Below are 18087 nucleotides of genomic sequence, written 5' to 3' on the forward strand. Positions count from 1 at the left end.
GACCTTAACAGACCATGTACCAGTTGAGGACTGGCATGGCATAGCATAGCAGGGCTCGGCCATGCCTCTTACCTGCTCCAGTGATACCCCCTGCATTGGGAAAAGGGCCAGAGGTGCAGGGACTGGCTGCAGTATACATGCATCAGCAGAGAGTGCAATTCTACCACAAAGAAACACTCTGCTGGCCACTTGCAGTTGGGTTACTGCTCTTTTCACCCACCTCAGTGGCACACAAGAGACATAACCCACCTAGTGAATCTGGCCCTGCTCTCTGTCTACAGGTTTACAGGGAGTATAATCCTGGGTCAGCCGCAATATAGACCATTAGAATTAAATGATCACTGCAATCGGATCTGTAAAATGGTGAACTTGTCAAATCAGACATGTGCAGGGTAAGCAAACACTCCCTATCTTGTAACGACTGGCTAGTAGAATTTACCCTGTCTAATTCCAAAGCAGGTCAATCACATTGTTATTGGCTCACGCATGTACTCCCACAAGCTGTAACATATTTTACTGGCAACCAAGGAGCACACAAAAATGCATGTCCTAGCTTTGAAAGCATCAAAAATTCGATTCAATATGACCTTTAAAATCTAATATGCCACTGATCCACATAGCCTTAGGGCAAGCAGTAGCTGGAATGGGCATTTGGTCTTTGTTGCCAGACAAGCTCCACAAAGTGGGGATCACTAGAAATTGCATTTGTCTGTATGGACATAAAGTAGGACCAGACTCAAACCTCTGCATAGAAATGAATCACTTGCCATTCACAGGTTTTGTAATGCATTGCCAACTGGACTTAAAGTCCTGTGAAATGAAGGAGGAATGTGAGGAAGCGGAATCCAGATCTGTTGAAGGATGAGTGTATTTTGTACTGCCCTTGCTCTTAAACCCCAATTCAACAAACAGCTCTAGTTAGTAAAGCACTGAAGCATCTGCTTAAGTCTCATTGACTTTAATGGCACATAAGCACATACTTAATGTTAAGCACATGTTTAAGTGCTTTGCTGAATTGGGGGCCTCCTTTCATGCCTTTGATGGCATGCAGCAGACATGAAAGAAATGGATTAAAATCAGATCTTTTTAGTGATGCTCTGTTACATTAATGAAATAATTTACATACTGAAAGTGAAAGCAGAAAATAAAGGAACAAAGTATGCTAGTTGTGTGCATACTGTAAATGCCACAGCAGTGTTAGACAGGAGACTTTTAAAAAGAGAGAAAATTTCAGAGACTCGACTTTAAACAGGTAAGAACTTCAAAATTCCCTGGGAGAGTGAGACAATCAATGCCCTGGTCATTGCTAATTTTGCAGGGTGGTTAAAAGAAACGAACAATTTGTAGCTCTCGGAAATCAAATATGGCTCCTTGGATATGTTCCTGCAAAATGTTTATTTTGCAATGAAATCCTTGTGCATTACTGGTCTAGATACGAAGTTTGTGCTCTTCTTTTCCCCTTGTATTCTTTCCTTCCATAGAGGATTTCCCCTTTTTGGTAACCAGAACAGTATTTGTTGGGGGTAATATGGAGTTTCTCAAGTGCACTCTTACTGGGATCCACAATTTCTGCTAAGATTTCGACTTCTTTTGTGACTGAAGATGGTTATGAAGTGGAATTTCTTTAGGAATTTTCAAGAATTCCCACCAGCAGGTATACACCACTTCAGTGCTCAGCCTTTACACTAGCCCACTGAGAGTCAGAAACTAGATCTGCATTCCTTATCCAAAATATCCCAGCTCTGACTGTAGTCTCTTTAGTAGTTTTGGCTGAGAGAAATTGAGACTAGCCCCCTTTTTTTAGTGTGGAGACATTGTCACGCTATTTTGTTGATTCACGCTATGGGTAGCTAAAGTATTATATAATAAATTGTATTTACACTGGCATGAAATGAATGCACTTTTGCAAGGTAATGTCTAGAGAAGCACGTTTTGTATGTGCAAAGGAATAAACATCTTGCCATTCCCGTGCTGGGATGATTTATGGTGTTTGCTTTTTCTTTTCTTTTCTTTTCTTTTCTTTTCTTTTCTTTTCTTTTCTTTTCTTTTTTATTTAAAGCAGGGCAGATGGTGTTTCTTCATGACTGTGACAACTAGCAGTGACTCCAATCCTGCACCTGGAGAGATTTCGTTTGACTTTGACAACACCATTTAATTTTAAATGCTGCAGAAAGTTGGCTTATTGAAACTTCGCAACTGCAGCCCAGAATGTACTGGTGCGTGGGAACTGAGGAATCCGCTGTTAGCCGAGAATGCAACATGGAGCACCAAAATGGTAAATGGAACAGCTGTTTCTTTCCTATTTGGAGCAGCAGTAAATATTTAGACTTTGATTTTTTGAAGGTGCCCAAGGGACTTAGGTGCACAGGTCCCATTGGAATTCAATGAGATTTAAACACCTAATTCCCTTAAGTTGCTTTGAATATCCAAGACCATATCTTCAAGAATCTACAAAATGTAACAGTTAATTTTACTTGCAAGAAGAATGACACATATCTATTAATAAAGAAGGAACAGTGTTCCTTACAAGTGGAACTAGTCAATATTTCTATCACATACCATTGATTCAAAAATGTGTTATAAGGTTCATAGTTTTTAGCACATGAATACAAATGTGCTGCCAGCTATTGATGTAGTATGTGCTCAGGGTACCAAAGCTTTTAAAATCAGAGCATCATTCCTAAGGCTGAACAGATCCTGCTCCTATTGTACTATAAACTTTAATTCAGCAACTACTGATAATTTAAGGTTAAAAATCCGTAGCATGGATTAGAAAATTTGTGTTTATATAATAATATTTTGAATCCATAGGTAGAAATCCTTCTTTAAAAGGTGATGTATGTTTCAGGTTAGTTTCTGTTGGTGTGATAATTTCTTCTTCAAATATTATATTTGTTGCCAAAATTGTCAATCACGGGACAATAACATTAATTTTCTCCAAGTCAAAAACAGTTATGTCTCAGTAACAAGAACCAGTCTTTGGCTTATTATATTAGTGTGTTTTTCCCCATAATAAACAATTCATAAGGAGGCAGTCTTTGCGTTAGAAGTGTGGGATGAGGTGTTTTTGACGCTGGGTAGTGAGTAAGCAAAGCTCAGAAGAGGCTAATGTTTTAGCAACCTTATTTTGGATTTTATCAGCAACTATGAAGCAATGCCTGATACTTTATTCAGAGGCCTTTTTACCTTTATCAAAGACATTTCGCACCAGTGTCACACAGAGCTCCGGGAACTCTTTCCTTTCCCCGTATGTATTATGATCATTTTGTGGTGGCTTTTTTTTCTATATTTAAAGCTTTATCTTTGTACAGTGATCAGGAGCTCTTGGGAATAAGGATTAAATCTGGTATTTGCCTTAAACTGTTAATTGTATGTCTAAACTCTCTTTCTGGAAATCTGAATTCATTTCTGTTGGCATACTAAATTATAAACCATGAGAAGAATTTTAATCTGCTGTAACTATTAGCAGACTTTAATGGATCACCAACAGTTTTAGCCTGTAATTCTGATTTGACAGATTTTCCTCAGTGTTTCAAAGAGAAGGTAAATAAACAAGTTTGTCTGTGTGTAAATAATGAGGTGGGAAGGGGAAAAAAAGCTATAAACTGTTTTTCTATTTAATGATAGAAAAGAATTTCCATGAAGAAGCTGGCTTTCTTCATGGAAATTTTTATATTGCTTCGTTGTGTAAAATGAGCCATAAGTTACAAGTAACATGTAGTGTACAAAGCACACCAGTATAACCACGATACATAGAATTGTGTGTGTAAGAAATTGTAGGGTTAGGGAAGATTGGCCATGTGGTATTGAGGTTAGGTTTTCAATCATGTACTACTTCAGGAAGTTTGCTACCTGTGTGTATGCTGTATGTTTTTAAACTTATTTTGGTTAAGGATTGCTTAGTTTCTCCCAAGGATGAATTATGTCAGCTAGTCATTCCACTCCTTAGATTAGATGGTCCTTGTTCGCCATTTGGATTTACTTACCTAACTTGAATGCTGGAATGCAGTGAGTCATTAAACCTTCACATGTGAATGTATTGTTTTCATGCTTTTCATGCAGATGGTGTCAGCTGCTTTCATTGTGCATGAACCACTGGGAATAATAATAGGCCATAGCGTCTCATCTGTAAATATCAGGGATTCCAGTAGAGGTATTTCTTGTAGTCCTGTCATCTTATGCTGGGATCCAATTAGCTCTCACAAGCTGAGCAGGGTAGCTCTGGTCAGTATATGAATGGGTGGCTTCTAACACATAGTGTAATGGTCTTTTGGCTCAGTAACTGGCTACTGCATCCAGGAGGGTACTGGAGGCCATGTGCTGCTGGAAGCCCCTTCTGTCAGATGAGAAATCACACTTGTGTTCTGATCGCTTACCAGCCTTACAATCCTAGGCCACTTTTCATGAAAGCTGAACATTGGGGCAGATCCTCAAGCTGGAGCATATTGTCCTAGCTACGTTGACTTCAGTGGAGCTGTGACAAGTTAGACCAGCAGAGAATCTCTCCCATTCTGTGTATCTAAGTTCCCCCTGCAGTTTAAACTTGGTATGTTATTCCTGCCCTAACTTGTATGCTGGTTTTGTGTCCGGCTAAACTTCTGCTCTACTCCCGCTCTGAGGTAGCTGCATTTCAGTGGTATGTGAAGTGCTCCCTATATAGCCTTTGCTACCTCCCAGGGATGTTGCTAAGCTTAATTAGCCAATGTCTGTAACACACGGTGGGTTCCTCAGATGGAAGGCATTATAGAAGTGCAGAGTAATATTTATTGTTTTTTCAGCTGTCTAAATAATTGACTCACTCCCACCCCACCTCTGCTTCCCCTCGCTATTACACATTAATATCATGCTTATTAAAAGAAAGCATTGTGACCCATATGGGGCAAGTGTAGGGATATGGGGGATATTCCTGCCTTTTGTGAATCAAAAGATCTTTACCCTTATTGAAAAGTTCTATAGAATTTAATGGAGATGAAACCAAACGGGATTTTGCAGCAATTCAGTAGGGTTCTAAAGAAGTTACTCTACAAATTATATAATTAGAATTAGTTCCTTTCTAGAGTGCTGTTTTTTCTAATTTTATAGAATTTTGTAGCAGGGATATAATTCTCTATTAAATTCTATGGGATGATTCAAGAAAGCTACAGAAAGGTAATCACTGTTGATTGAATTCATCAGGGCTCTCCTTTGAAAAATACTTAGTGACACCTCTGTTGGTAAAGCCTGTCTAGGTGCAATAATAAATGTGGTCCTGAGCCCCAGAGTGGCCAGGATACCTCTGTATGATGGTTTCTAAGGGGAATTGGGCCACACTACAAAAACATTGAGAGAGTCTCTTCCTTGGTTTCAGTAATGATTAATATTAAAGAAATAATAATGATCGCTATCATAATACTTTTTATTTCCATAGCAACTTTACAAAAATTAACTAATTAAACCCTTACAACCCCCCACTGAGACAAGTCTGTACAGTAAAAGGATCATGCTGCCCACCACTGGAATTCATCAGCTGTCCAACGGCACAGAGACACATTGCATTACAGTATAGGGTAGGAGCTGAAGGAAAAAGAACATAAATTTGCCCTGCAGATTTAGGTGGCCAGAGCATAATTACATGAGTTGGAATTCAGAGCGGCCCAGAGGTTTAATGCCCTTATGTCTCTTGAAAAATGCAAGAAGATCTTTGATTGACCATGTGTGGCCCAATCCACCTTTTTATTTCACCTGAAAGGTAGCATTCCTGTCATTACAGAGGCGCCTACAACCATGCTAGGGCATTAATTCAGAACTGAGGGCTGGTCTACACTGACAAGTCAGGTTGACCCAACTTCATAGCTCAGGGGTGTGAAATATCCACACCCCTGCGCGACATAGTTAATCTGACCTAACCCCTGGTGTCGACAGCATAGTGTTGATGGAGGAATTGTTACATCAACCTAGCTACTACCTCTTGGGGAGGCGGATGAACTAGTGTGATGGGAGAACCCATCCTGCCACTACAGCGAGGGTCTACACTGAAGCACTCTGGCAGTGCTGCTGCATTTTAAGTGTAGACACAGCCTGACTCGGATGAAAATGAGCTGCCTGCACATCACCAACCCCACTTCCTGCATCACGGAAAAGTCTTTCCTGTAGGTATCCCATCCAAGCTGTGACCCACCCTGACCTTGCTTCGCTTGTGAGATCTCGCAGGGTCATTTTAAGTGGCTTCCTCATGAAATAGTTAACTCTGCAAAGCAATTTCTCGGAGAAAATTTCACACGCCGTTAGATAGTAACTACTTTTGGTTACTTAGTAGCAGCATAATCCATATTTGAACGGCTTTCCTTGAAGAAGAGGCCCCCTTCTCCATCTCTGCTCTGTTTGCATTGGGGGTCAGATTTGCAAATGTGGAAGAGAGACTCTGGTGCCTTAAGCAGCCTTTGGCTCAGCCCCTTTTCTAGTGGGTAGATGCCCCCATCAGTACCGGCCCCCTCACTAATAGCAGGCGAGAGGCTGAGCTGTCCTCTCCCGCTGAAGCACACTGATGGGAGAAGGGGGCGGGGGGCAGGAGAGAGAGAGTTTACAAAAAGAAAAGGAGTACTTGTGGCACCTTAGAGACTAACCGATTTATTTGAGCATAAGCTTTTGTGAGCTACAGCTCACTTCATCGGATGCATACTGTGGAAAGTGTAGAAGATCTTTTATACACACAAAGCATGAAAAAATACCTCCCCCCACCCCACTCTCCTGCTGGCAATAGCTTATCTAAAGTTATCACTCTCCTTACAATGTTTACAGTGTTCCTCCCCGTGCTGTTTCTGCAAATTTAAACCACTAGTCCTGTTAGTCTGGCACCAACTTTACATCAGTTTAGAAAATAAAAGTCTACAGCAGCAACTAGTGACTGCCTCCTAGCAATAAAAATAGCTGAAGTCCACATAACCCTGGGCGTTAACATATGTGATGCCTCCAGATTAGACCTTTGTTTTTATTTCTGGAAAATTCTGCCTGGTTGACTGTGTTTTCTTTAATGTCAAGGGCCAGGACTTGCACTTATTACTGTGACTGTTTTGTTGTTTTTTTGTTCATAAATCTTTACTGCTGAATGATTGGGGGGGGGCGGGGCGGACACAGGTTTTGAAGTTCCATGAACAGTAGTGGATCTAAATGTTCTCTGTGTAACGTTTTACAAGGAGGAGTTATGCCAGCAGAAAGGGGTCATGGTTATAGCACAGGACTAGGGGTCAGGGCACGGGCATTCGAGACCCAGCCATGTCACGATGCACTGAATAGCCTTCAGCAAAAGGCTCACAGTTGCTCTCAGCTTCCCCATCTGGAAGAGAGGGTGGTGGTGTGAGGATGAATTGGATGCCCTTGGGGTGGGCAATGCGCTACAGAAGCACTGTATGTAGTGTTAGTTTGGAGTTTATGGAATAGGAATGAGAATAAACGAATCATGAACTTTTTTTCTTCCTGCTTCTGAATCTGAGGTCTTTGGGGGCAAACGGTGAATCAAAAATAATCCTACAAGCAAAAAAACCAAGTTGCTATGTGAGCTGGACTTATTGAGCATGCCCTCCAGAAACAGAAGTAGGAAACGGCAAGCAGAAATAGGAAGTGCCCTTACACAGCAGTAACCAGGTTTTATTTTTAACCCTCTTGAAATGTAGACGATATACAGAAGTGGTGAGATTTGGTGGAGGCCCAAAAGCTAACAGAAATTCAGCTTTGTTTAGAATGCATTGAGATTGCTTGCTGTCACATAAAGATGCTGTGTGATACCAAGGCAGCACATTGCACATTCACAATTATCTTGACCAAGATTTTCAAAAAGTGACTAGTGATTTTGGTGCCTCAGTTCTCTGACACCTTGAAGGGGGCTGATTTTCAGAGGGCAGACGCTCAGCATATTCTTAAAAAACAGGCCCCTCCAAGGTGTCTCAAGGTGGGTGCCTAAAAATGATGGAGGCATCCAAAATAATGAGTCACTTTTGAACATCTTGGCCTTTGTGAGTAGGACGCATCTGCGATTGCACTCCTAATCATTGCTCAGTGACTTAGCCTCGTTGGTGCTGTACGCTTACAGGGGCCGACATTTATACAATAGTGAGCAAAGCAAAAGAAAAACAAAATACAACTATTAGCGGTAGATTGGCTCTGCATCTCTTGAACCCGTGCCCCGCTGCAAAGAGGAGAGACATGCAGCAGGGAATCAGGAACATATCCACAAAACTGGAGAAGCCGGCAGCCTCCTGAGGGGCAGGAAGCCAGGGGCAATGAAGGGAAGGGGGTTTGACTAGGAGCCAGGCACAGGAGCTAGCAGGAGCTGGACCTGGACATGTTGCTCTGATAAGGAGGCACAAATAGAGCAACAACTCACGGAATATAATACAACAGTTCATGCAAGCGAGGGAACTATTCCTCACCCAGTTACTGAAGACGAGCCGATTAAGACAATCGAAATTTAGTAAGACAAACAGACCAGGTGAGCATCTCCTTCCAAATCATAACCTAGGTGTTACAAAGGATCCAGTTTACAGAAGCCAGATGCTCTCAGGACCAAACTGAGACTAACTTATGCTGGCTCAAAATGTATCTCAGTGACTATAAAGCACATAATGGTAATGCAGAGAACAAATCCCACCAGCATGCGCATGAACTGGAAGGAAAACCAGCGGATCTTAAAATAGGAGTCTACTGCTACACATGCTGGATAATATAACCTGGTCCAAACCCACACTGTGAAGAAAGACACTGTAAAAGGAATGAGAGGCCATGGAAGTGGACGAGATGGTAAAGAGGATAAGTAGAACCTTGCAAAAAGAAATACAGATGTCCACACTGATTCAAACATATCCAAGAGCATCAATAGTAAATTCTTTGTAAGCACCGAGAGGATAATAGGGTGACAAGTAATAGCCGACATGGATTTGTCAAGAATAAATCATACCAAACCAATCTACTTTCTTTCTTTGACAGGGTTAGTGGCTTAGCGGATGGGGGGAAGCAGTAGACGTGATATACCTGGATTTTTAGTGAAGCTTTTCACACAGTCCCACCTGACATTCTCATAAGCAACCGAGGGAAATGTGTTCTAGATGAAATTACTATAACATGGGTTTAAAACAGTTCAAAAATTGTACTCAAAGAATAGCTATTTGTGGTTTGCCATGTTCACTGAAGGTAGGGCAAGAAGTAATCCGCTTACTCTGCATCAACAGAGATTTAGGTTAGATATTAGAAAAAACTTTTTACCTATAAGGACAGTAAAGTGCTGGATTAGGTTAACCAGGGAGGTTGTGAAACCCCCATCAATGGGGATTTTTAAAAACAGGTTACACAACCACCTGTCAGGGATGATCTAGTTATACATGGTCCTGCAGGGGAGGATGGACTAGATTAGTGGTTCTCAACCTTTCCAGGCTGCTGTACTCCTTTCAGGAGGCGGATTTTTCTTGTGCACCCCTTGTTTCAGCTCACTTAAAAACTATTTGCTTAAAAAATTCAGACATAAAAATACAAAAGGGTCACAGCTCAATGTCACTGGAACATTGCTGATTTTCTCATTTTTAACATATAATTATAAAATAAATCGATTGGATTATAAATATTGTACTTACATTTCAGCGTATAGTATATAGAGCAGTACAAACAAGTCATTGTCTATATGAAATTTTAATTTGTACTGACTTAGCTAGTGCTTTTTATGTAGCCTGTTGAAAAAAATCTAGATGAGTTGATGTACCTTCTGGAAGACCTCTGCATACTCCCAGGGGTACACATACACCTGGTTGAGAACCACGGGACTAGATGACCTCTCAAGGTCCCTTCCACTCCTACATTTCTGGGAGCAGAGTCGACTGAGCAGAGGGTACAACTCCAAATACAGTTGTTTTACTGCTTGGGGAAAGTGTGATCTTTATTTGGGCAAGAAGAAACAAGACTTCCTATTTAAATCCTTAGTTTTTAATATAATATACAACCAATACATAGGAGTTCAAGCAGCCTGACAGAAGTAATGGTAACAATATAAGGGAGGCAATTGGAAAATCTTTTGCAAACAGGACTTTTATATAAATGGGTCTTAAATGCTCTTGCGAGTATGTGATGATAAAATAGTTGGGGGACAGGGTTCAATCTGATGGAAAAACAAAATCACTGTCCTTAGTTACATCATGAAATTACTAATTGCCTGGCGTGTGTGCACATCCAACACTTACAATCGCGATCATGGCTACCATTTTACCAATAGTGTTGTAGATACATTGACACGTGCAAAAGGAATTGTGCTGAATAGTTACTTTTCATAATGTCAAAAAGACTATATAGGCCTGTTCCAAAGCCCATTGAAATTTACGGGAGCCTTTACACTAACTTCAACAGGCGTTCGGTCAAACCCTCAGTGATGGTCAGAGCCATTTGGTCAGATTTTTTTCTTTGAAGGCCAACTTCACTAAAGATGCTACCAGTGTTTTGCTCTTCAGAATACAGCCAGCCCAGAGGAAATGTTTGCAGTGCAGAATGGGGTGGGATTTTTGTTCCATCCTGTTCTAAATTTTCTATAATAGTTTGATTTTGTATTTATATTTTGATATGGTTCGAACCTGTACTTCATTCCAACTCAAAGGAGGTTGGCTGATCTGAATACTAGGGAAGGGCATTTAGGCCCTGATGCTGTAAAGAGACCCTCACAGGCAGACCCTGCAATCAGCGTGGTTCTATGTTGGTACAGGTGTCTTTCCCTGAGTGCTGTCACAAGAGTCCTGCTGTTTGGAGGAGTGGGACCTTAGTGCAGTTAATAAAAACAGCTAAACCCATAAACCTAAACTGTACCCATGACGTTTATTTTTACTGTATCTAGCCAAACTTTTAATGACAATGTGATATAAAAATAAAATGGAGCAAACAATGCAAAGTTCACCCTTCGTTAAAGTCTGATTGGTTTAAAATAGCTTTTCCATCATAACAATAGCAATGCTGGGTTTTTTTGGGGACTGGGAGGGGTCACTATGTAGCTGATTTGGCAGTCTTTGCAAACCCACACCTCCCCAGAGTAATACTTAGAAGTGACATCCACCTTCAAAGAGCGGTGTAGGTGTTAACTAGTTCAGCCCCACGAGCGAGGCAAGAATTATTGTCCCCATTTTGCAGATGGGGAGACTGAGATGGAGAAATATCATGACGTGCCCGAAGCTGTAGCATGTGTTGGTTGCAAGAGCCAGGGTTAGAACTCAGGGTTTTACTCTCTGCCCTGTGTTCAAGACTCCCAATTATGCTGACCTCCACTTTAAATCACTGGGCCACATTTTTATGCTCAAATGCTGTTGGATTCTGCCCAATTCTAGGACCACTTTTCCTCACCCTTAATCTGTATCAGCTGTAAGGTGTAGATTTCATAAGACTGAACTCTTTATGTCAATTGCTTATTAATGTGGTTTATCAAGGACTGTGTTGGAATCACAAGCAATCACTGTGGTGGGGTGTTTCCTGGAAGCAAGGTGATGCGAGCTGTATCTTGCTGCCTTAGAGAGCAGTCTGTTTGCTCTCTCTCTGTTTTGGAGTTCTTGTGTGTTATCATGGAGTTTTCTACAAAATAAAATGGGGTTACACTGCAACCTTCCAGCAAGAGCATTTGTTTTTATCTAACTTTTTGAGTATATGCCATGAACATATCAACTAATCCCTGGGATACATGAACAGAACTCTCATTTAAATCCATTGGAGTCATACACATATGTGTAAGAGGGTAGATTGTGTCCATGAGCAATTTCCCCCCCTTTCTCACTGCCTCTTTGTGGTTTCATTAGTAATGCTGACCTACTGCTGCTGTCTAGGGATTGATTCCTGTTGCAGAATGAAAAATAAGGAGAATTTTCCTTCCACTTGGCAGTACCACAGAAATTCTTTCAATATGACGTATTTCCATACATTTGGTATAGGCTGGGGCAGGCACATATTATTAGTACCTTCCATTGAGCGCTCTCGTGAAGGTGGGATTTCCCTCTCTGCTTGTGTGTTCCTGTTAGCAGTAACATAGCCACCTACATACAGAAAGGGAAAAGTCTGTTCTCCGAGGAGTTTAAAACGCTGGGTTTCTAAGGTGCTTAGCTGGCACAAGCAAAAGAGCTTTTGCAGTGGTTAATCTGGAACTTTGGATGTCTGGGTTCAGTTTTCTCCTCTGCCACAAACTTCCCATGTGACCTTGGGTAAGTCACTTAGTGGCTCTGTGCCTCAGTTTCCCATCTGTAAAATGGGGATAATAGCACTTCCTCCCTCACAGCGGTGTTTGAGGAGACTGTGTTAACAGAGTACCTCATGAAGACTTGTACTGAAATTGTACTTAGGGAATGTTAAACTCCACCTTTCCCTTCATTTTCCCTGCCTTCTTTTTTGTATTTTAGACTTCAAATAGCCAATAAATGGCTTGCAGTGTGACAGGGCATAATCTCAGAACTCACTGGGAAAAGCTCAGTGAAAACTGTCCATAATCCCTTGCTGCATACAGTTGCAAGTTCTGGTAAAATAATGAATAATGAAGCAGGGCAGAGATTCAAACTTAGAAACAAGAAGTCTGGATAAATTTAGCTCAAATATTCTTGGTATGTTTGTGGTTCCTGTGGAATTTACACTGCTTCATGCTTTAATGATTGCATTATTGTTTAGAAAAACTGGCATCACTGACTGGACAAAACTTTACAATTAAGACTCTTTAAAATTGTTTTAAATGATTCACCTGGATTTCTTGTTTTGGAGTTACTCATTCCCCCCCCCCTCCCCCCTTCTTGGGGAAGGAGAGTTTGACTATAGATTATTACTTAATTGAAAAGCCACAAAGCTGGGTTTGCAAGGCTTAGAGCTGATACACACTTCAGTATGATTATCTACCTTACATTAAAAGTCTGTCTAGGGAGTAAGATTCAAAGGGAAAGCTGATTATCACTTCAGACAAGAACTCCCCCAGAATCTCTCTCTCACATCAAAGATGTTCGAAAGCTTTTGCGAAAGCTTTTATTTTTGCATCAAACAGAATTTTTTTAAACACTAATGGACGGGATCCCCTTTCATATCTCAAACATAGCTCCATATTGTTAACTAAAGTATAGCTCTCTGTATTCAGCCCACCGTTGTGGGTGTGATTTTCCACTGCCTTGCATCTTGAGTACTCTTCCTCACCTGGGCAAAGTGAGAATAAAATGCTATCACATCTGAAGTCTCCTTTGTCTTTACATAAATGGTAGCCGTTTGCACCCCTTTGCACTCATTGGGCCAGATCCTCAGGCACACTGGATTTGTGTTTAGCACACATTGGTGGGAGGGTGGATATAAAGTGGCTTTCCTGTTTTGGCCCCTGGTGCAATTTAGATCAGCCTCTAGGTTGCTCTGAGTTTCATTGGCTTGTAAAGGTCTCTTAAGGCTCTCAGCTCATTCAACCCCCTCCCCCTTTAAATTATACCAGTTGATCACTGCGTTACGCTGTCAGTATACTCCATGGGTGAAATCCTGACCCCATCCAAGTCAGTGACAAAACTCACATTGACTTTCCTGGGGCCTGGATTTTACCCCATATATTTTGCAAGATCAAAGTATATGTATTTCCAGCAAAATACACATAGTAGAAGTTTGTTTGCTCAGTGGTAACGCCTCCCTCCCAGTGAGAGAGAACGTGTGTTTACTATGACTAAGGGAGACATTTTTTGTGGGAACCGCTTGCTGAAATTTTGGCTGCACATCACTTGTCTCAGGACCAATGCTGCTTATCTTGGATATTGCTTGTGGATGTTTGACACGCTTTCCACACTTTTCAGTCCATTCAAAGCACAGCTGCTAAGATAAACTTCCTTCCATGTTGTTCTCTCCATACCCACCTCTCTGAGGATCTGATCCAGCTTCCATTGAAGCCTATGGAAAAATTCTCATTGAAGAGAGGAGCAAGGGGGGGGGGGGGGTCGTGCAGGGAAGAGGCCATGCAGGAGCAGGGCCTTGGGGGAAGGGGTGATGTGAGGCCAGGGACTTGGGGAAAAGGGGTGGTGTGAGGGTGGGGCCTTGGGAGAAGGGGCGGTGAGAGGGCGGGAGCTCCAGGGGAAGGGGCATCGTGGGGGCAGGGCCTCAGGGGGAAGGGGCAGTGGAGGGGCGGGGCCAAAGTTCAGGATCTGGTGGCCACCCCACTTTTAGGGACCTTCTGCCATTCCTGCCCTGTGCTCCCCCAGTGCCCACCACAACCACCCCTCGTCTGATCCTCCCACAAGCCCGTAGCCTTTTCTTCTGCTCTACCCCGACACATGGAAGGAGTATCCTCTCCAAACAAGCTTGTAAAGCCGCTAACCCTTCTTCAAATTCCATCTCCAGGCTTGCTTCTATTGTGAGCCCTACCATCAATGGCTAAGAGCTATGTGAAGGGCCAGCAGGGATTGGTGGGATAGTTGAACCATCTATCGCATATGTAGGCCCTAATTCAGGAAAGCAATTAAATATGTGCTTAAGTCTGACTGAAGTCAGTGGGACCTACTCACATGCTTAAAGCTATGCTTAAGTGCTTTCCTGAATTGGGGTCATCATCAGCCTATGGAACCCCATGTTCTTAGCGTTGTGATCTCTTCCCCCTTTCCTCATATTGTTTGTAACATTCACTGGTGTCTTGTCTTAAATTAGGCCGTGATTCAGGAAAGCATTTCAGTGTGTGCTTAAAGTTAAGCATGTGCTTAAGTGCTTTCCTGAATAAGGATGCTTTCAGGCCTCAAATTGTGAGCGGTTTGGGGCGAGGACTGTGTCATCATATGCGTTTGAACATTGGCTAGCACAGGGTGGCCCTGTTCCCAATTCACTGTTGGTATTGCTGTAGCAGCTAATACGAGTAATCATTAGTGCTGGTTGGAAACTAGTAAACACGTTTTTGAAAAAAATATTTAAAGGAATGAAAACCTTTTTTTTTTTGTTTTTTAGGTGTTTTTTCCAATGAAAAATGAAACACTGGAATATTTCCCAGGGGGTTGGGAAGAGAAGGTTGCTGTGGGAAAGCTGGAAAATTTCAAAAGAAAGTAAAATTGGCCATGAAAATTTTAATTGCGAAAAATGGCCATATTTCGTTTTTTAAAAATCAGTTGAAAATTTTGACCAGCTCTAGATATACTAATTAATTCCCTCTCTTGGTCTGGATTTCATGGGTTGTACTTTGTTTAGTTGAACAGGGATGGTCCTTATATCTCCTTTTTGTCACTTCCCACTGGAGACCCAGGAACGGTGCTTTAATATTCTCTCTTTGTTTGGCATAGTCAATATTTGGAAAAGCAGCGTGAAGGGAATCAAAGAGAGAACAGTAATTGTACTTATGCCTGTTCCAATTAAAAGTATATATCTGGTAAAGAAAAAGAGTAGCAGAGGTGGCTTATATCCATATTCACGTTTGTGAATGATGCAAACTGTAGGACTGGGATGAAATCACTGAAACCATGCCGCAGAAATAGAACTTTCGTTTAAAAGCTGAGTCATTTTAATTTTTCTGCACAATAACCACATCTCTGGCCATTTTAGGGGTCTGTTCCCTGATATTTATTTTATTTTATTTTATTTTATTGTTTTCCCTACTGAATGGAATTTAATATCAACTTTTTCACTTCTTTCAAAAAATATTGATGTTCTATTAAAGTCTTTTGTTTATGCCTAGAGGAGTATAATATGGGTAAGGACGGTGTAAGCTTCTTCACACGGCTCACCAGGGCACCTCGGCTTTGATCTGGAGGGGCAATATCTGTGGGCAGGAGGTCAGCGCTTTCTGCATGCCCATTCTGGTCTTGGCCTAAATAGAGTGTTGACACCTGGCCTCCTGGTTATGATGATGATTTCATGAGTCTGACACCTGCCTACTAAAAACTGGATTGTGACCACGAGAATTTTGAAAGCTCTTAAGTAATGGGGAATTAATTTGTTACATAACATTAAAGTTAATGGGCCTGATCCTGCACTCAGTTAAACAGGTGAAGTCACCTGTGTGTCTGATTAGCCCAATTAATTCATTTTTTCCCAGTGAATTAAGCAAGTTGCTCTGACTTGTTCTTGTGCCCCTCCTACTTGCTTCTCTGGAAACCAGCCAGGATCCCACCAGCGCAAATGCATCAGAACAAACTTTTAACTTGGTTTCAGCTTCATCTCTTCCTCTTCAGCACACGGAGCAGGAAGGGCAAACAGGAACCCAGGGACTTTCGGACAGATAAGCATTCTGCATTTATGATCTGAGGACAGCAGGGTTAGCTAGCTAATGCCTGCAAGTGTTCCTAACGCAGTCATTCTGAGTCCCATTCGGAAAGAGAGAGGGGCAGGTCTAAGTTTGCTTTTCGCTTCCTGTCATTTACTTGCGACAGTTTGGCTAGCTTGCCTAGGATACGGGATCTATGTTACATGTTAACTCGCTCAGTAAAGGACAATGTTTATAACTTGAGTTGAGGGAGTTGGGGATGAGATGTGGAGAAATGTACATTTGAATGTCTGAGTGTATTGTGAGTTGAGACTTTACATAGGGTTTGTCAAACCAGATGATACAGTATTGGTCCCTCTTTAAGTCTTTCATTGTAGCCCAGACATACAAAATACCACCATGCACTTGAATAACTAGCCTGGTGGTTCTCAGACTTTTGTACTGGGGACCCCTTTCACATAGCAAGCCTCTGAGTGCGACCCCCCCATAAATTAAAAACATTTTTAAATATATCTACCACCATTATATATGTTGGAGGCAAAGTGGGGTTTGTGGTGGAGGCTGACAGCCCACGACCCTCCATGTAATAACCTTGCGACCCTCTGAGGGGTCCCGACCCCCATTTTGAGAACCCCTGAACTAGCCAATGGTGCAATGCTATACATAAGGCAAACATTCCTTCCTGATGACCACAGGGGAGTAGTTACAGCTTTAAGTGTGAAATTTAAATGCCCATATTCCCTTACCATTCATAGCTACAAATATAGCTAGTAGACATGAACTTATCCAGCTCTGTTGAATGTGATTTAACTTTCTATAACACAAGTCGCAGGTTGATGCTGATGTTGTGATGCACTGAAATGTATTTCTTTGCATGCGCTCTAAACTTGCTGCCTTTTCATGGGATTAAGTGGCCTCTTGAATTTGTGTTATGCTCCAGCACAAAAGGAATAACTGACCCATTTTCACTCAGACTCCCAGAATAAAGTAATTCATTCCCATAATCCAAGGTAGCAGGCAGATATACACCCAAATGCAGATGATTCATTACAGAAAATATCCTATAAATGTAGAACTGAAGCTGCAGCTTCCTAGGCCTGCTACGTTTTTGTAATTTACCTCTGGGTGTAGCTTTTCAAGGGAGTAAAACCCCAAATCATTTTCCTTCCCAGAGTCCATTTTTTTCACTTTCTGATTTTCATTTACAATTTTAACAAATGATTTCACTTCCAGATTAAGGGAATTTTGCTTTTGACCATTTCCAATGGCTTTCACTATCATGGTGCACAATGCGTCACTGAAATTACCGCTTGTCAAAGTTTGTCGTATAAAGTCCACAAACACTTTATATGGGACAAAATTTGACATGCCAGGTACTGGCACTCAAGCAATTTAAAAATAGTGCTAAATCAAACAACAGCAGCAAAAGACCCCTTCAATTTCTGATTTTTCTCTGGAGTCAGCCTGGCACTATTCCTCCTGATTTCATCTTTGGCCCTCTCTAATTACATAGTTACCAGCTCCATTTGTAGGGGAATTGGGCATTGATTATACTCTATGTGTTGTGGGTGATGCCCAGTTTTACATCCTCTTTTCCACTGGCCTACCCAGGGGCTCTCAGTGTAGAACAATTGCTGTAATTAGTTTAAATAATGGATGTTTGATTAAACTGAACTGCTAAGCCCTCAGAGTCAGCACAGAAGAGATTTCCTCTTTGCTTGGAGAAGTGATGTGATGTTGGTTGCATGGAGAATGAGAAGGTTTGGTGTGATCATAGCCCGTGTCTCCAGTCATTACATCACACTAGTCACAGAGAGAAATCACTTTACCATCAGGAGGGCTTTGCCCAGTTCTGTCACTTTGGCTCTTCAACAGATCCAGGCCATTTTGTTACCTCCTGGATGGATTTATTGTAACCT

At 41.6% G+C, this 18087-nt stretch overlaps 1 protein-coding gene and 1 pseudogene across 6 annotated transcripts in view; both read left to right on the forward strand.

Annotated features, from left to right (window-relative positions):
• LRRK1 (leucine rich repeat kinase 1) overlaps positions 1–18087 on the forward strand; it is a 109783-nt gene that overhangs the window by 5268 nt on the left and 86428 nt on the right. For 4 of the 6 annotated variants that reach the window (XM_048868360.2, XM_048868355.2, XM_048868359.2 and 1 more), the window contains one exon: positions 2060–2275. In XM_048868360.2, the coding sequence (XP_048724317.2) occupies positions 2209–2275 (67 nt within the window). In that variant the 5' untranslated portion in view covers positions 2060–2208. Of the gene's footprint in view, positions 1–1188; positions 1253–2059; positions 2276–18087 lie in introns of those variants that run through there. The other 2 variants (XM_048868357.2, XM_048868356.2) reach the window with 2 other exon arrangements.
• Positions 7366–11594, forward strand: LOC142073466 (centromere protein H-like; annotated as a pseudogene).

Source organism: Caretta caretta, chromosome 10 (assembly GCF_965140235.1).
Source record: "Caretta caretta isolate rCarCar2 chromosome 10, rCarCar1.hap1, whole genome shotgun sequence".
Taxonomy (NCBI): Eukaryota; Metazoa; Chordata; order Testudines; family Cheloniidae; genus Caretta; species Caretta caretta.